Source organism: Corythoichthys intestinalis, chromosome 1 (genome assembly GCF_030265065.1).
Source record: "Corythoichthys intestinalis isolate RoL2023-P3 chromosome 1, ASM3026506v1, whole genome shotgun sequence".
Taxonomy (NCBI): domain Eukaryota; kingdom Metazoa; phylum Chordata; class Actinopteri; order Syngnathiformes; family Syngnathidae; genus Corythoichthys; species Corythoichthys intestinalis.
In genome coordinates, this window is record NC_080395.1 from 36,860,394 (window position 1) to 36,880,534 (window position 20,141).

Sequence of the window (20,141 nt, forward strand, 5' to 3'; positions counted from 1 at the left end):
CCGTGGGTTCTCCCGAATTAAATCTGGGATTTGAATCCTTTAATGCACACATTTTGATTTATTTCTTCTAAAATGTAATCATTAAATTCATATGGGGCAATAAGAACCAATAAACTAATAATAATGAATTCGGTAAGCCTATGGGTATCTTGCTTTGGGAATTTTATTGATTGTTTATTTTGTGAACTCACATAGCTTAAATATTTGACTACCATTGACAGCAATACATTTCTAGCCCCTCCCAGTTCAAATGGATTGGAAATCTACTTACATAAATAGGTGTTTACAATATCAATTCCCCTATTTTACCAACTATCACAAAACATGCTCCGTGACCTGAGCAGACAGTGGACGAGGTAAGATAATGGTAACTTTTGAATAGATGTCTACTGTATGACCACTGTCCCACCAATGTCCCCCTAAAGGGTTAAAATCACATCCAGAATGTGGATACATGGGAACTGTATTTTTTATTTTGTAGGGCAAAAGTGCCCCATTCGCAAGGCGCATTGCAATGTTGGCACACACACCAAATTTAATACATTTTTGTAAAATGAACATGAATAAATCATTATTTCCACTGATATACTGTACATGTATCCAAAATAGCACTTTTCATTATCCCACTTCCTTCTTCATATACCTGCATCTTTTACCATCAGACATCTCCATTCTTATTAAAATATTTGAAAGTTTTAAAAAAGGGAAATGCACACTGACATTATTACTTACAAGTCGATATTTATTTAGAAAAACAAAAAATCAGTGACTATGACATCACCAACCAAGCACCATTTGTGGCCACTGCAATACTTTTCTTTAAAAAATTAAACAGTAGAAAAATACATTTTTACTTTCAAGTCAAATCCAAAAACATGAGCATATTTATTGTAGCTATGATTGACAGGTCTGTTGCAGTCAGAGGCATAAGTCAGTACAAGATAAGTACAGTAGAAAAACTATTCAAGACTGGATTGAACAAGTTTTAAAAAAAAAATGCAGAAACTAAATTTCAAAAGCTCATTAGCATCATGACAGAATTCCAAGACACACATAAATCTGACTACACATCTAAATAAAACAATTAACATCTAACTGACCTTTAGTTTTTAACTAGTAGATCAATTCAAGCACCATTTGTTCATCCAAAGCTTAATTATCGTGTACATGTTGGTCTAGAAATGCCAATCTTTGATCAATAGTAAAATGGAGTAAATAATAGATTGTGTCAACATTGCAGGAACCAAACACACACTAGTACTGTAATGCCATAAGTGTTAACAAAAAAACCACAAACAAAAGGCATTTTGTTGTGTAGAAAAAAAAAAAAATCTAAAAAGCTCACCATAAAAGTCATTCTATTGGAAACTAAAAATATTAAATTTACTGTATTATTTTGTGTTGAAGTTCTCTTCGTTTTGCCTAAGCAAATGAAAACAGAATTGTTTCTAAGACTAGGCATGGACTAGGCATAATAATGAATTATGTAGGTTTTTTATATTAATCTAGAGGCAATTGAGGCAACCAGCAAAATCAAATGTGAAGCTACTTCCACATAGCTACAAATCCAGTCAACATTATACAGTGATCCCTCGTTTTTCGGGGTTAATGGGGACCAGAACCTGCCGCGAAAACCGCGAAGTAGCGCAATGGTTTTTAAGCACTTCAAATGTAATAATTATTATAAGTTTTAAAAACATAAACATGTTACTGTCCCACCTATTTTTTTTAAAACAAGAATAAAATACTGTAGTAGAAAAATGCTTGGCTTTATTAAATTCCTCTGTTACCTCCCATGGCTGTAACTCTTGGAGTGACATGTATAAATTACAAACTGCTTAAGATCACTTTTAACATGTGGCGTTTATTGCCAAGAACACAACACGTCCGGCTGCCTCGAACGTCGCCACACATGCACATTCATTCCAGCGCGCGCTTCTTTATGCCCCCGCCCGCGCACACAGAGCCTGTCGGTTCCAAGGCAGCCCTCGCAACACTTAATTGAGTGAATCTACTAAAATCTTCTCATTACACAGAATGAGTTGCCACAGCAACTGTTTAACAAGTTAAACGATGATTGACACATGCGGCGCTTTTGAAGCTCGTGTCTCTGGCAAGATCAAACACAAACCTCTGTCAACATCCTTAACTTTAATAAGGAACTCTAGTGCAGTGCCGCAGTGATGAACAAAGAGCAGGGAGAGGGAGGGAGGGAGGGAGATTGAGACTATGCGATCAGCTCGGGACAGCTCATCTCTATTTTTTTTTCTTTAATTGGAAAAAAATCCGCGATGGACTAAGGGCGCTAATTTTGAAGCGCAAAGTAGCGAGGGATCACTGTACTGCTTAATACAACACTGGCGTTCGGTTAAAAAAAAAAAATACTTAAAATTTAACAATATTACATGAGCTACCGTTTTTTCATCACTAATGGGTATTATCCCAAATATCTGGAAAAATAGCTGCCTTTCTTGATTGGTAGCGTAAATAAAGGACCCCTAACCTGACTTAATGTGTCATCTTTACATTTATATCACTACCAATTTGGATTTTTAATTAATGTGCCTAAATCTAAAATACAGTCGAACCTCCCAAAACATTTGAAAATTAGCATTTGAAATAAAAGACAAATGTGTTTATTAAGTCACTTTTGTGCTGACTTGGGCTTTTTTGGCGTTTTTGTTGCTCCTTTCTTCTTGGGTTCGGTGAAATCTTTGTCACACACCTCACATAGCCAAAGACCTGGGACATCAAGGAAACCATATAATGACTCAAAGCAACTAAAATGCTAATAAATAACTGAGTGACAACGACCTGTCGGGATGGATCCCATGCCCACGCAGAAGGTGTGGAAGCCTCGGTCACACTTGTCGCAGAACATCATCTCGTCCTCGTGGTGGGGCTGCTGGCACACGGTGCACGTCTTACATTCCATGCACTGCCAGCGATATGTCTGGATCATGCGCACCAGCTCTTCGCTCATATCCAAGCATGACGGGTGTCCTGCATTGAGTCAAACAACATCACAAAGATTACAACAAAACAGGCATAAAAATAATGTATCTTTATCTTATTATGCCACAGAACAATTAAATGCTCCTCTACTCACCTACTTCTGTTCATACAACAGAATTATAGCCGAAAAGGTCCACATGTCATACTGCCCAAGTAAAATTGCGAGTAATTTGAGACAAGGCAAAACATACATTTAAAAACATTACCAATAGCACGCAATGGAGGTAAAAAAAATACAATCCATAATATGAAGAAGCAGTGCCAAAAGCAATACTTGTGAGAAACATTATTGTTATTGTTGAGCACAATTCATCTCATTGGACAGTCTTTGACTTTGTCATTTGTTCGAATAAACAGTGGGTATAAAAAAAAGTCTACACACCCTTGGTCGTCAAGTTTTCTAATAGTGAAGAGATTTTAAAGAGAATTATTACTCAATTGATTTGAAAATACAATACTCCTCAGACCAAAAATCGCTCTTAGAATCTTAAAATCTTAGTCTAAATCATAAAAACCTTAGAACTAGAGTTGTTCGATATTTAAAATAATATCGGTTTTGCGCCAATATGTATGTTAGCTTAAAAGTTAATGGACAGCACAGGTAGTTCCACTCGGTAGTTACGTTATAGCATCCTCAAAAATCGAAACATATAAAAGAGAGACTGAAATTCATGACCCTTCAAAATAAAAGTAATGTCAATAGATTTTTAAGACCTTTCAAATTCGTATTTAAGACCTTTTGTGAGATTTTAGGAGAATTTTAGACATTTTAAGATATTTAAGATACTCTTTGCAAAAGACCTGAAAATGCATCTTGGGAATTTTCACTCAATGGCGTTGTCTGGACTGTGGTCCAATGATTGCCTGCCTGTAAGCACTGTGTGAGCCATATGTGATATGGCAGTGCCTAAGTTACACTTTAATAGTGGTGCAATACTTGTAGTTTTTCCATAATTTCAGTTGAATTTGTTCTCTCATTTGGAAAACCTTGAAGTTGTTACATTTATTATTATTAAAGCATTTAGTAGGGCATCACAATACAATCAGCCATAATATGTCTCATGATGACGACCACATACATCAGTAGCTGTTTGATATCAGTATCAGATTTTTGGGAGTTGGAAAATATTGCGATATCGGTTAAAAAGTCATTATCAGACAACTTTACTTAGAACTCATCTGAAATTTGGCTCCTTTTGTCACATTTTTGTACACCAGTATTAGAATCATATACATACAGAATATTAGAATCAGACAAACTAAGCTTTACTTGGGGGTTCAGAATAGGGTGTGTGCAAATTTGTGCAACCCTGTTACAGTTATTCATTCTTTACCGTCCCTCTTAAATACAGTGCCTTGCAAAAGTATTCGGCCCCCTTGAATCATGCAACGTTTCGCCACATTTCAGGCTTCAAACATAAAGATATGAAATTTAATTTTTTTGTCAAGAATCAACAACAAGTGGGACACAATCGTGAAGTGGAACAACATTTATTGGATAATTTAAACTTTTTTAACAAATAAAAAACTGAAAAGTGGGGCGTGCAATATTATTCGGCCCCTTTACTTTCAGTACAGCAAACTCACTCCAGAAGTTCAGTGAGGATCTCTGAATGATCCAATGTTGTCCTAAATGACCGATGATGATAAATAGAATCCACCTGTGTGTAATCAAGTCTCCGTATAAACGCACCTGCTCTGTGATAGTCTCAGGGTTCTGTTTAAAGTGCAGAGAGCATTACGAAAACCAAGGAACACACCAGGCAGGTCCGAGATACTGTTGTGGAGAAGTTTAAAGCCGGATTTGGATACAAAAAGATTTCCCAAGCTTTAAACATCTCAAGGAGCACTGTGCAAGCCATCATATTGAAATGGAAGGAGCATCAGACCACTGCAAATCTACCAAGACCCGGCCGTCCTTCCAAACTTTCTTCTCAAACAAGGAGAAAACTGATCAGAGATGCAGCAAAGAGGCCCATGATCACTCTGGATGAACTGCAGAGATCTACAGCTGAGGTGGGAGAGTCTGTCCATAGGACAACAATCAGTCGTACACTGCACAATTCTGGCCTTTATGGAAGAGTGGCAAGAAGAAAGCCATTTCTCAAAGATATCCATAAAAAGTCTCGTTTAAAGTTTGCCACAAGCCACCTGGGAGACACACCAAACATGTGGAAGAAGGTGCTCTGGTCAGATGAAACCAAAATTGAACTTTTTGGCCACAATGCAAAACGATATGTTTGGCGTAAAAGCAACACAGCTCATCACCTGAACACACCATCCCCACTGTCAAACATGCTGGTGGCAAGATCATGGTTTGGGCCTGCTTTTCTTCAGCAGGGAGAGGGAAGATGGTTAAAATTGACGGGAAGATGGATGCAGCCAAATACAGGAACATTCTGGAAGAAAACCTGTTGGTATCTGCACAAGACCTGAGACTGGGACGGAGATTTATCTTCCAAAAGGACAATGATCCAAAACATAAAGCCAAATCTACAATGGAATGGTTAAAAAATAAACGTATCCAGGTGTTAGAACGGCCAAGTCAAAGTCCAGACCTGAATCCAATCAAGAATCTGTGGAAAGAGCTGAAGACTGCTGTTCACAAACACTCTCCATCAAACCTCACTGAGCTCGAGCTGTTTTGCAAGGAAGAATGGGCAAGAATGTCAGTCTCTCGATGTGCAAAACTGATAGAAACATACCCCAAGCGACTTGCAGCTGTAATTGGAGCAAAAGGTGGCGCTACAAAGTATTAACGCAAGGGGGCCGAATAATATTGCACGCCCCACTTTTCAGTTTTTTATATGTCAAAAAAGTTTAAATTATCCAATAAATTTTGTTCCACTTCACGATTGTGTCCCACTTGTTGTTGATTCCTGACAAAAAATTAAAATTTTGTATCTTTATATTTGAAGCCTGAAATGTGGCGAAAGGTTGCAAGGTTCAAGGGGGCAAAATACTTTTGCAAGGCACTGTAGCTTTATTCTTTTCTGTCCAGTTAAGTAAAGGTCATGTGAATCGTGGAGGAGGGGAGGATTATTTATCTTGGTCTTATTTGTATACATTAAGTCCTCGCATTTGAACAGAGGTGTATACTTTTTACTTTTTTTTTTTTGTGCTTAATCACCTATTTTATTGGAGCATTACGTGTATATATTCAAACAAGTTAGTTACAGTAAAGCATGGAAGATTTATTTATTAAATAAAATTACAACTAAATTAAAGTAGTTTAAAGTGGTGTATTAAAGTACAAGTCGTTTACTTAATAGTCATTAGTAGTTGAGTTAGAACTTATTCATTTGAAGTAATACTTGGTAACTTTTCAGTTTTGGTCGATTTTAGCGACATCGGTGGACAAATGCGCGAGTGTTTTGCCTTAAGGAAGACTGTTTCCCATGAGGACCAGCGCAAATCCGCGTATCGTCGTAAAATCATCATTTAATCAAAAATCAATCTCCCGGTCGCCTGCAGATGGATTAAACCACATTCTGTTTCCAGCGGCTGTGTGAAGGATGAATCGTAATAAGTTAATGAATCCAGTTGTTAGCAACCATGTGGCTAACCCCCCCATCACACCCGAACTCGTCAGCGCTGACAAGTTCGGTTTGGGGGGAGACACGCCAGCGAGAGAAAGCCGGGCCAAAGTTTAATATTTATATCCTAGTAGTCTCTTTTTTTTCATCATCACAAATAACTTTTTGTCTCTTTTGTTGTTCTGCCATCTTTGCAGAGTTTGCGCAAAACCGTTCACATCGACTTCCGTCTTTATAATGAATGGGGAAATGGGGAAGTGACGTATGACGTAAAGCAGTCATCACATTTGTAGTTTTTTTTTTGGGGGGGGGGTGCACCTAACGATTCGATTACGATTACGATACAGAAGCTTTGATTCGATTATAAATCGATTATTGATGCCCCCCCCAGTTGACATATTATCACAAATGTTATGAAAATATTTTATAAAGGTTGAAAAGTTACCTAGTGTTGCTTTAACTCCAACATAATTAAAGCAAATACCGTAATAATTAATAAATAAAACAATCACAACGATGTTAAAAGATAAAGAGTAAATGTCAAATGTATCTCATACATGAAAATAAACTCGATCCGTGATGGTGCGCCTTATAATCCGGTGTCTAATTATTAATATATTAGATCTGGTCAGTATCATGGTTTTTCCTTTTTTTTTTCCAACTAACAAACCTCATGCATTGCTCTAACACCAACCTGTACTGGACATAAACCAATGAAAGAACACAGAATACATGACCTTACCACATAAACATGAAAGAATTGGCAAATGCCACAAAATATGTAAACTGTGCGGCTGCATCAACTTAACAAATGCTCAAAAAACTGAGCGACAATATGAAAAAAATTGACCATATCTATCTGAAACTTACTGAGAAATTGTTAAATCAGTTTCAAGAAAATCGGAGGCAAATGAAATGAATTAACTTGAAATGTATGTGCACGCAAGTGTGTGTACTTACCGCTGTTATCACACTGGGAGCAGTGAATGAGGGCCTCAGGTTTGCCTCTCCTGTTGGCCTCTTTACCCTTCTGGCAAATGCCACATATAGCATTGGGAATGACCTTAGGCTGCAAGGCAGAACAGCGCTATAAACACAGCATTCTCCACCTTCAATACACAGTACAGCCACAGCTGGGTCATGGGATTATTCTAATTAAATATTCTGTAAAAGGTGATGGAACTAATAAACAATATTAAAATAAAGTAGGACATAAGATCTTTGTTGACATATTTTCGTCACATGTGGCAAAAGGTCACACACGATGGAAGGCAGTGGAGACGCAACTATACAAGCATTTTAACATTTGAAGACCGTGGATTGTATAAAACTTGTCATATTCGCATACTTGTTCAGAGTTCAAAGCACTTTATAACACTTAAAATACTTGTTACATTATGGATATAGTTATGCACTGGGATACGTAGTGTACAACAGACTGCATTTGATTGTGTGGCCGCCATCAATTTCTGTATTTGAATACAGATTATAGGAACATTTAGGTTGTCATACTAAATGACTTATACGTAATACAATAACAGCCATTAAACAGTTAGAGTGGGAAAAAACAACGACAATACTGAAAACCCATCTGCATTTTAATACAAATGGTGGCGGCCACACAGCTTTATGAAATTCAGTCTAATATATGCCAATGTGGTCACATTTACATTTATGAATGAACAAATATCATAAAGCGCTTTGAGCAGCTATATAACCATAGCTATATGCTTTTACAGTAGGAACGATAAAAATGTTTTATCAGGCCCCCATTGGCCCAAATCACTAAATCCTCCCCGAAACGTGCAAAACAATCAAACTACATCTAAAATACACCCGTTTTTGCCACATGCTACCGTGATGGAACACGAGAAATGTAAACAATGACGTCACAAAAGATCCTCCTATAATTTAAGAGAAAATTGTTGTGTGACTGACCGTATTACAAGCACTTTAATGTTTGTTTTTCAGTGCTACGCCATTTATTTATTATTTAAAAATATGTACTGTATATATATTTTCTCAAAACAAGAATCCATCATCATTATACGCACGATAACTTGATATGTGACTCAATATGAATTATACGCACGATAAAACTCTAAATGTAACTCAAACATAATATGAATTATTCAGATTTATATGCAGATTGCACATTTTTGTAGTGTTCATATTAATTTTCAGTTTTGTTTTAACAAAACCCAATGATAACACTAACCCCACCTGGAATTCAAATACAGACAATTAGTCCATTTAATATCAGCTTTGTATTAGAACTTGCATTTATTCATAAATCGCATTGTGAAAATATCACATTATTCAAAACACGTAGTCAAAAACCATTGCATATACTGCACTGTCAACCGTAGCCAGACCAGAGAGGGCTAAGTAGTATTCATAGGCCTGCAACACTCACTGTGATATACAAATTCTGGAAATATTTTCAACTATATAAATGTATGTACTGTATATACATAACTTAGAAGGAAGTTCATGTTACTTTAGCGTTACAAAAGTAAAGTATCACTTTAAAAGACCACTTCTTAATAAGTACTACTCTAGATCCTTTTGCACTCTAAAGAGTTCATGGACATAGATTCATTTTAGCTGAGTGTTAAATAAACATGTGCAAAACATGACCTCATGATCATACTGTACTTATCTACTAATCCACTGCAAGATCTAAAAAAGAACCATGGTCACACTGAGGGGCAGTGAATGATTATGGTTTTGATTTTGGACTGGACCATTTGGACTGTGAGGGCTGGCAGAGACGTTACAATAGAATTTTTTTTTAATGTTTAGAAAAATGTTTACCAAGCAAGTTTGATAAAAGCCATACTAAATACATTGGCACATTGAATTACAAGTGGACCAACTTACAAGTTTTGACTTGACACACGTGTGCCGTTTGGAAGCATCAAACCCTCCTCAGTTAAGAACAACCAGCCCAAAATGACTAATACCAGTTTGTCTTATTGAGTTAAATACTAAAGGAAGCCAAATCCAGCTGCCTAATTCATTTTGCGGCCCGCAAAAGTAAGTCATGTGCATCAAATTCATTTGTTGCTCACCGAATTAAATTTTTATGAAATAAATTGAAGATGAAGGGCTAGAGAAATCAGAATATAAATTAAAAAAGAAAAACATAACATTAAATTATGTCAATTTAATATGCTTATATATTATATATATAAAATATTTTCTTTATTAACTGCCATTAACAGCTTCCTATATCCAATCCATTTGAATAGAGAAATGTTTAGGGATTCTATATGTTTGGCCAATTTGTGTGTGTGTCCATTTTTGATTTTACTGTTTGGTTGTCATTAAAAATCACGAAAAACACAAAAACTTTGAACTACAAAAAAACAGCCAAACGTCATAATTGATTTATTAGCATGTCCACTGAACAAATTAAAACTCATACTAGACATGTGCCGATTATCGGTTTCAAGGTATACCGTGGTATGAAAACGCCAAGGTTTCAAAACCGCAAAATTTTTCTGTCATACCTTTGCTAATGTATTAATTGTTTTTTTCTGTCCCAAAAATGCATGGAGAAATCCCTGGCTTGCAGCTGCAAGGCTCAACCCTTCCCCACCGGTTGTTGCTCAGTGTCAGTGAGTCAGCTGTGCTACACAACTGAGGTGAAACTCCTGAACTTTTTCCCCCATCAAAACGAAATCGATGGTCTGGGAATTAAGGTAGTGCCAAAAAATCGCTTATTAGATGCATCGCGATTCGACACGTGACAATTCAATTACGATTAATAAATGTTCAAAAACGATGATTTTTCTCTAATAACTTTATGACAGCTGCTCGTAGCGGAACGAAATTCAAGACACGTCTGCTGCCCGGACACCTTTAACGAACACACGCACAACGTTATGATGGATGCTGCCGGTTACTGAGCGAGAGATTTACTCCATTTCAAAAGATAGGAAAATAACTTTGTGTATGAGACAAGCAGGGACCCGGTGGTCACATTTCTGTGTGCAAGTTATATTTTAAAGCAATAGTTTCAAGTCAAGTCAATTGAAAAATGTCCTGAGTGTGTTGCTAAGTCCCGTGTGCATCTATAAGAGACGAGTACACGAACCCTCTTGCACTGTTTAGCCTTTATTGTTGTTGTTTTTGAGATGTTAACAGTCAGCGCCGAGCGCTAAGCTAATTAGCGAATTCTCTATCCTGCATTGCCATGTCCATTTGTGCGTTGTTTGTTGGTGTACAAAAGTTGCTCTATATGCAGAACTTGTAAAACCATGATTAAGTACAGCGGTAACACTACAAACATGCGAAATAGTACAGAAATCTGTGACAACAAAATATATTGGTCAAAAGAAGTCTTATTTCTAAAGACACTTTGACACTATGTGGAATTCATTCCACTTGTGTAAATGACATTGTATTGTTGAGAGAAATAAGTACTGCCTTTGAAATACCTAATGTTTTTGCACCTTCTTGTGAAAAAGAGTATCTCAAGGTCGAATGTGTGTTGTATGGGCATGTTGAGAAATAAGTGCTGCCTTTAAAATGGTTAATGTTTTTGCACTTTCTTGTTTAAAAAAAAAAAAAAAAAAGCAGTTTAAGGGCAGCTTTTTGTTGTATCGGCATGTGTCCATCGTTCCTGTTGAATCATTAGGATATTTTGAATAAATGATGGACATAAATTTGTTTGGCTACTTTATTCATTAATAATGCATGATGCACCGATAATCGTGATAACAGTGATCATCGTCAATACCGTGATCATTGTTCAATAATCGAATCACAGCACCCTGAATTGTAATCGAATCGAATCGTGTGGTGCCTAAGATTGCACACCCCTAATGTGGAGACGTAAAGTTAAAGATGGCCGCGGCTTCGAGGAGGAGGGCCAACCGACATGTCAAACATGTTTGTGGAGGGTGGTTGCCGAAGACATAATATCACCAATATGATTTTGCATTTATACAAATTTACAGGTTAGTAGACACTTATATGAACGTTTCCCACCAGCTACTTGAGTTAACTCCAAGTGTTTAGTGTGTCTAGCAGAGGTAAAACATGTTTTTTTTTTCTCTCTGGCAACTGTGTTGAGAAACTGTGTGTGAATAATGTAAACATGATTCGAGTCATACACATGTGCTTCTTATGGAAAAAAAATATATATTTTTTTGTTCTGATAGTAATAATGTTGAGGACTAAAGGACTGCATTTAAAAAAAATATTTAGAATATTTCTTTTTTTAATTGTTTTTTTCATTTTTACTCAACATTATACTAAACTATACCTATGTTCCAATTTGCTAATGTGTCATGCTTTGAAAAATAAAAGTCGTGTTCAATGGAAAAAAGTTTGTTTGTTTTTTAAACCCAGATATCGCAAAGTAACATATTTTAGAGCTGTACTTGTACTGTACCGTGATACTGTGAAACCGTAATATTTTGGTTTAAGGTTATCATACGTCAGAATGTAATACTGGCACATGCCTACTCATATCTCTATGGACCACTGTACGTAACTGAAAATGAAAAATACATAACCCTGCAAATATTTTATATTATGTTTAGAGTATTTTTCAGTGAAATGGTTTTGGGCTACTTTTTTTAGAACCATTTCTGGCCAAATTAAACACCCTTGTTGGCAGTATGGTCCAGCATTTAAGCTCAGTGTGAACAAGGTCAGCATATAGTTGCCTCACTAATGCGCTTATGTTAACATACAGTGCACTCTGATATTTACCCAAAGACCCACAGTACACCACATGTTTAAACATACCATATCTTTAACACCAATTCACACAGACACACAGTAAACATTTAAGTGTGTTACACTTTTCAGGTATACAAGATAAAATACTCTTTCTACTTTTTAAAAGCAACCACAAAATGACTGCATTGTGTGAATATCCAAGTTCCTTTTTCAAAATTGAAAATGTAGCAGCCAAAAGATCAGTTATCTTGTCTCGCAACTATTTTTTTTTTTTTTTTTTTTAAAGACAGGTGAGACGAGGAACTGAAAACATTCAAAAAGGAAGAAATATTTAGTCCTTGTTGGAAAAACTAAAAAAAAAAATTGCAAATGGAACTGTTCCTTTTATATTGTTCTTATTGCTCAGAGTCTGGTTGAAGTAGTGGAAAAAAGGAGCGATGTAGTTATCCTAAAAAAATAAAAAATAAAAAAAAAATGAAGACAGGAGCCTCAGCGGGAGCATGAGGGCAAATGTGTGTGCTGGTCCCAGTTGAGACAAACCGTAGAAGCCGGAGAACAAAGTGAAGAAAGCTAACGGGAAGGGATTTCGGGAGGCATGGATGGATGAAGGAAGGAGGTGGTCGTAGTAGTAGAAAAAGGAGGAGGAGAAGGAGTGTGGGGAGAAAAGTGCTGCTGCTGTTGTTGGAGAAGAGTTCAGGTTGTTTTGTCCTCTACCTTGTGCCCGGGAGTGGCTTTGTGTGAGTGGCGGTGGCTGCCGTCTTTGCCCGCCGTCGACATCCTGTCTTTGAGCTTGGATTTGGGGCCTCCTCCCTCCTGATTTTCGCCGTCTGATGTGTTGCCTGATGAACTGTCCTGCAGAAAAAAACACACAATGATGTCAGACTAACACAAATATTATTTACTTATATCTAATACAAATAAAAATAATAATTATTAGACTATTAGTGAAGACTAAGGCTGCCCAAAAAAATACCTCGACTTTTGCTTTGAATACAAAAATAAAAAAAATATTAAAAACATTTTTAAAAATAAAGAGAGTATTTGCTATTAAAAAGAAGATTTCGACAATTTTGAGGTCAACAATGTCTGGACATACATAGCTGTTATCGATAAGTCTATTCATCAAAATTGAGCGGAAAAAAATAGGAACATTCTCATATTCTTTTTTGTTTTGCTTTTTACCTCACAAAGATACACACATAAATACGGAAATAAATTTCAAAATAAACAACAGAATATACACTATTAAGACGCTCAAAAAAGGTGAATTTGGACAATTTTGCGGTCAATCATTTCTCTATATGAAAATAGTAGTTTGTTAATTTAATGATCAATAAATTGATCAATTGTGGCAGCCCTAGTGGGGACTCTAAGCCTAACCCTTACAGAAGAGTTCTTATTCTTTTTGTCGTCGTCCGCATCATCCGAGTCAGGTTCAGAGTCAAGAGCAGGCAGGTCTGGATCCAACGGCGGCTCGAACAGAGCAGTATTTAAAGGGAGGTAACGCAGCTCATTGGGAGAGTACCTGTTAGCAAAACAGAGAAACCTTAAAATTAGAAAACTTTCTGTTTTGAGATGCAATTTAACTCATCGATGACAACATACATCCAACCCATTTGGACTAAGAGGGCTGATTGCCAGCCCTCCAAGTCCAAATGGATTGGATGTCTATCATTGTCCATGGCAGTGATGGCAGTGAGTAACGATGCACTGAAGTCATTTTCTAATACAGCATTTTAAACTGTTTCATGCAGAAGATAGGTCAAAATGTTAGTCAGCCCTGGTTGAAGTGTTTGATATTTGTAGTTTTTTTTTATTTGGTTGCAATCATGTTTTCAAGTTAAATTATTCTACAAATTATTTGTTTAAACTGTGCCAAATCAAGCATACAGTATATAACGTAGGGATATCCTGATCGCATATTTTTGCACCCGAGTCCGAGTCACCTGATTTTGAGGATCTGCCGATCCAGTCTCTCGATCCAGTGCTGAAAAATATATATACTAGTATATAGTATATTTTTTATAAATTTGAACAAAAGTTCCAAACATGTTACAGTACTGTACTGTTTACAGGACTTCCTCTTCCGCTTTTTTCGGGAATGTTGCGGAGTATAAAAGGTAGAGGTGTGCAAAATTTCCGATTCTTAGATTATTCGCGATTCGGCCGTGGAAGATTCGAGAACGATTCACAAACATCCAAATTCCGATTATTGAAATATGCCAAGTAAAGCGGAAGTACAACACACTCAGCGCGCCGCGCGGTCAATGAGCAACGGAGCGAGAGTAGCTAAACATCATGCTTCTCATTACCCGGCCCCTCGGGTAATGCCAATGCTCAACTCACGGCTCTAGCTCAACTCATGCCACGAGATAAAAAGACACAACAACATACCTGAAGCTGCTACAAAAAGTACGTCATCCACATAATGTTACGGTAGATATCATTTATATAAGACTAGATGCACTACGGTAGCGGTAGCGTTTGCAGCATATCTACAAAAAGCTAGATGCAGACGTAGTAAACGGCCGCCAACTTAAAGCAGTACACTTCTCTGCAAGGCTGTTGTAGCGAACCTTCCAAGCAAACCTAATTAACTTTTTATCTAAAATACTCCTAAATCGGTAAAATATTGACTTGAATCTATCTTTAAAATAGTTTTAAAACTTTCACATGTCGAAAGTTGACAAAAGGGAAATTATGGATTAACGGGAGCAATTTTAACAACTTTAACGGTTGATTCACAACATTAAATTAATTGAATGTAGTTTAAAGCTGCTGATACAGAATGGGGACTGGAGTTTTTTATTTACTGTTATTTTTGTATATTTGTTTACTACTATATGTTAACTTGATACTGAAATAGTAGTTTGGTTTAGCCTGAGAGTATTTTTGAACAATTTTGGAACTAATGTACAAAACATTTAAAAAAAAAAAAAAAAAAAAATGGGGGGGGTGCATCTATAATCGTTTTAGAATCGAATCGGACCATCTGAATCGTAATCGAATCGTTAGGTGCCCAAAGATTCCCAGCTCTAATAAAAGGTATATATTTTTGTTTCTTTTGGCAATGCCATTGTATTTCTGGATTATTGTGTTACTTTTTATCTCTTAAAAAGTAAAAAAAAAAATAGATATATATGTATTTTAAAATTAAAAACCCAATCCTTTTCACCCGATTCCAATCTACTGAACACTGGCGCGATCGGCCCGATTTCCGATCAAGTGATCGGATCTGGGACATCCCCAATATAAAAAAATGCAGTACTTAAACACGTAGATGTCCATTTTCTGCGGTTTTGTAGATCACTCTTGTCGCATGACTAGTCTATGTCAATTTTTTTCCTGCGACCTCCACCCCCAAGCCCCTGTTCACCGTTAGCTGACCAAGAGACACTTTTCTCGACTTGCGCACAGGCAGGCATCAGTTGGCTTTCTCACCTGGTCCTCGATTGACACATCTCCCCCCAAATATTTTATTCTTGGATACTTTTAAAGCCTGGTGTCATTAAAGAGCGAATGTAGTCAAAGCCACCACATGCACTGCCAACGCCAATGATCTTCCGACGACGCACCCACTCCACCAACGGCCAATCAGAGCAAAGAGCATTTAAATTAGGTGCAGTCAGCTGCATAAAAATATTAAACACCATGTCTGTAAAAGAGCCCCAAAAGGACCATTTAAAGTAGCTTTAAAAAATGATATAATGGGCACTTTAAACCCAAATTGTTGTGTAACCTGGTAAAATGGCATCTGATGTGATATAAAAAAAAATGTAAACATATAAAACTTTAGAGCTACTTAAACTCATCGTTTAATAGATGTAATCTACCTTTTGTAGTAGTCCTGAAACTGCCCTGGTATGAGTGCAACTGGGTAGGGACCTGTCCTGGTCAGTTCTGGGGCGAGCACCTTGAATCTGCCCTGGGGCACTTGAATAACCTGGGACAGACCAAATGGAGACTTAAATTTTGCACAAGAAATGAATTCGGGGTAAAAAAAACACAAGTCAAGGGTGAACTTCCGCCAATAAAAGCTTGTCTCCCAACATGCTTTTAAAATTTCAACGGGTGGCGCAGAAAGTTCACTTCATGACTCACTTCGCATGAAACCGCAGACACATCAAAAATGAACAAAGAGTACGCTCCTGCAGAAATAATGTCTGTATTTATCATGTAATATTGTTAAGGCAATTTAATGTCCAGTTAACAATGAGTAGGTCAAGTTGCATGTTTAATGAAAAATTTCTGCCAATAGGAATGTTGAGCTGCATGACACTATAATGCGCTGCCTACGATACATTTTGATCCCTACATACATTTACAAGGCAGGAAATAATTGAACTTTGATTCTGAAAGGTTCCCACTTTAATTTGCATGGTGTGCTGAGTAAAGTAGAAGTTCTCATGACTTCACTAAAGATGGGAGTGGCAATGTATGTCATTTTAAAATAATGTCTACACTAGGGCTGCAGTTAACGATTATTTTAGTAGTCGATTAATTGCTGAACTAGTTAGTTCGAATAATCAAGTAATCGGATAAGGAACACAAAAAATTAAAATACCTGAGCTGAGCCTCAAACCGTATACAAAAATAAATGAGGATCTCAGTACAAAAAAAGAACAATTAGCTAACTTACAAGAGCAAAAGTTCGCTAGCTTAAATGCTATAAATGCATTTTTTTTTTTACAATGCTCTTAACAAATGGTTCAAACACGTATTCCCACAAAAACGGCTAAATATACCTATAAACTAAATGACGAATGCATTAAAAATACATTAGCTGAAACAAAAACTTAGCTTACGTTGGTCTTAACAGGATGCAGCTGGATTCAGCAATGTGAAATGAGTTATGTCTTATTCACTGTTGCCACTAGAGGGCAGTGGGGCCACACAAATCAATAAAACTAAATGCAAACACTTTCAAAACAAACCATTACAACATCACTTTAATTAAACGAATACTCGAAGCTGAAAATTTTAAATTGAATCTTTTTCTAATCCGAATTACTCGAGTTAATCGATTAATCGTTGCAGCACAAGTCTACACCAGGATTTTTTTAATGATGATTAGAGGAACTGGTGGCAAAAAGGATGGAGCAAGAAGTTTTACAACAGTGACTCGCTGAGATTTGGACGTATGTAAATGAAAACACTGGCTCAAACAGCACTCATACAACTGCACTCATTTTTTTAAAGTTTTTTTTTTTTAATTTGACAAAAAAAATGCAACAAGATAAATATCAGTTAATGTGAATTATATATAACTATTGTGAACATTAAGTGTGAAAAGTGAATTGTTATTATGTGTAACTTGTTAGGAGAAAAATATACTAGTCCGGCCCACTTAAGATGTAATTGCCGGGAATGTGGCCCCGTGATCCAAAATGAGTTTGACACCCCAACTCTAAATCTATGGAATTACATGGGTGCCAAAATTTAAAAATAAATGAATGAATACATACATAAATATAAAGAGAAATTATTGAACGAATAAATAAATGAAAATGTAAAATTATATTTTGTCATTGACTTTTACTTTTTGTCATTGAAAATTCCAAACGGAAAAAACAATGACAATTTTTGTCATTGACTTCTATTTTTGTCATTGAAAAACACAAACGAAAAAACATTTTTTCTTTGCCATTGGTATTTCGTCATTTGATTGACATACCATTCCTTTCAGTACAAGCAAAGGCAAAAAACAATTGCAAAAGCGAAAGACAACCGAAATAGAAAAGGCAAATTCAATGACAAAAATTGCCATTGTTTTTTCGTTTGTTTTTTTAATGAAAAAAAGTAAATCTTCCTCCAACCTTCCTTGGACCCATGTTGATTTCTATCACAAGACAATCCGCCAAGCATCCTTCTTGTGGGAAAACAATGAAATTGTGACGTTGTCGTAAATTGTCGTACTTTGAGCATGTCGTCATATATCAAGACAAATGACAAGGCAAATTTTATGTCAGATGTCGAAAGGATCCGATGTCGATGCGATCGTATGTCACGGTACCACTGTATATTTATTTAAATTTTTTAATTTTTTTTTATTTTGGCACTTCTGTGATTCCATATAAATAAACTTACATGTGTCTGGAGATCAAAATAGGCTCGTCTCTCTTCCATTCGTTCCCTGTTAAAGTTACTGTTGAACTCAGCCGCTTTTTTGGCTGCCTTCTTAATATACTCTGGAACCTTGCTGGCCTCCACCTTCTGAGGGTTCTGCTGCTGCATTTGCTGTGACACAACACCAGAGATGCACAATAAATGTCAATCTTTTGTTAAATGCATGGTGAATGCATGGTGACATTGTAATCCGGATTCATGTACTTACGGAGTATTCCTTCGCTATCCTCTGTCGTTCTCGCTCCTGAAGTATTACCGAGTATTCCGAATGTTTGGCGGGATACTCTTTTATCATCAGGTCTATGACCTCATCACTCCGCAGCGCTGTTAGACCTGGAAAGAGACTTTATTGATGCCAAATCTAAAGTCAAACTGTATTCGAGTCAGGGATGCTTCCTACCCAGAGTGCACTGCGTCTCGGTGATCACGTTCTGTTCACGCAAATAGAGCTTCTCTTTGTGTGATAGATCCCTCCTTTCCATATCTACAGTCGTGGATTTCCATTAGTTTTTTCATTATTTGTCCACAACAAAATTTTGTAAAACAGACTCCAGTTCATACCAGGGTACTTTCTCTTGAAAGACGTGACTCCCAGGTACTCGCTGACCTGCTCTTGCAGCATGTAATACTCTCCCGTATCATCTGCTGGCCATTTATACTCTGTTAGGTTTTCCGCTGGGAAATATGTTGGCCTACAATAAGCGAGTTGGAGAAACAGCATGTTTGAAACCGATCCATTTTTCAGATGAGTCACAATTTCCAGGGAAGTAACAGACACACCCAAGGTCTTGACTGGAGGTGTCACAGCTTCGGGAACTGTCCCCTGAACCCATTCGCCGCCTCTTAGGGGGTTGGCTGCCATCATTGGACTCCTCCTCTGTGATCTCCTCCTCAAAAACAAGAAGATTTTAATCAATAATGAAAGCATGACCTTCAGTAATTTCACTGGCTTGTTACAGTCAAAATTTTCAATTTATGTTTGCAAATTTTGCACACAAAAAAAACACTTGCTATCACCCAAATTTCATTAAAAAATCAAGCATGTCTGCCATAAAAACTAGATTACATATATGATAGGTTAGAGAGGAAAATAGGATTTGTTCTTAATGACATATGCCAACTTTTCACTGGGAAATTACTATCAAACTGTGGGAAGACAGGGGAGCTCAGAATAGTTATCAAATTCTAACAATGATCAAAACATATGGACACCTGCATTTATGTGATGGCTCCAATATTGTAATAAAATTAGTTTTATTTGAGTTAGTTTTCATGGCAATTGATAGTTATGCAAGTCAGGGGGCAGAACCAAAACTTGAACAACTTCAGAAATGTAGAAAAGATACTCTGTAGGTCCGTAGTAATACATTATTTGCAGAAACGTAATCGCTTCTTGTAGAAAAGTGGCATATACTGCTGGCCATTTAATACAAATTGTAACTTTCAGCCGACTCAGTCACTGTAACGCTGAAATTACATAAAAAGCATACTGTTTGTTTATACTTGGAGCCATTGGAACGATAATTAGCAGTTAGCTTAATATGGAAAGATGCAGAGTAATCATATTCACAGTTTGCTTTTCCCAAGCAGAAGCGCCGCTACCTTTAAGGATTGTGCTCCGGGTGTAGCGGGGTTGCTGTCGCACGGTGGTCTCGGGGTGAGCACAGCTGCCATTTTTCACAAAATTGAGCTTATTAGCTAGCTGCAAGCTAGCAAAACCTAGCCGCTTTTTGTCTTCGTTCTGTGTGGTTTTCAGGCTCCCGTGTA

The 20,141-nt window shown here is 36.8% G+C and overlaps 1 protein-coding gene across 3 annotated transcripts; it reads right to left on the minus strand.

Moving 5' to 3' along the window:
- Positions 1 to 768: 768 nt before the first annotated feature.
- On the minus strand, positions 769 to 20,141 carry phf10 (PHD finger protein 10). 3 transcript variants are annotated; one of them, XM_057853809.1, is made up of 12 exons: positions 19,977 to 20,141; positions 19,155 to 19,261; positions 18,936 to 19,066; positions 18,775 to 18,858; positions 18,583 to 18,707; positions 18,336 to 18,485; positions 16,082 to 16,191; positions 13,635 to 13,773; positions 12,963 to 13,100; positions 7,512 to 7,620; positions 2,815 to 3,003; positions 769 to 2,742 (listed from the first exon to the last, which is right to left on the minus strand). In XM_057853809.1, exons 1-12 carry the CDS (start codon positions 20,046 to 20,048, stop codon positions 2,645 to 2,647), a joined length of 1,452 nt encoding a protein of 483 aa, XP_057709792.1. In that variant the 5' UTR covers positions 20,049 to 20,141; the 3' UTR covers positions 769 to 2,644. The 3 variants fall into 3 exon arrangements, with proteins under 3 accessions (XP_057709792.1, XP_057709782.1, XP_057709801.1); XM_057853799.1 differs by having other exon boundaries at positions 19,155 to 19,264; XM_057853818.1 differs by lacking the exons at positions 769 to 2,742; positions 2,815 to 3,003; positions 7,512 to 7,620 and adding an exon at positions 8,828 to 12,696 and having other exon boundaries at positions 19,155 to 19,264.

What these genes read in the sequence shown, in the direction of transcription:
- phf10 (XM_057853799.1), bottom strand. Translation starts at nt 20,048, where the DNA reads ATGGCAGCTGTGCTCACCCCGAGACCACCGTGCGACAGCAACCCCGCT. An exon ending in TTTCAGGACTACTACAAAAG is followed by an intron (nt 13,774 to 16,081) that starts GTAGATTACATC and finishes TTTTGCTAACAG; the next exon opens with GTACTCTCCCAATGAGCTGC. An exon ending in AAAAGAATAAGAACTCTTCT is followed by an intron (nt 13,101 to 13,634) that starts GTAAGGGTTAGG and finishes TTTTTTCTGCAG; the next exon opens with GACAGTTCATCAGGCAACAC.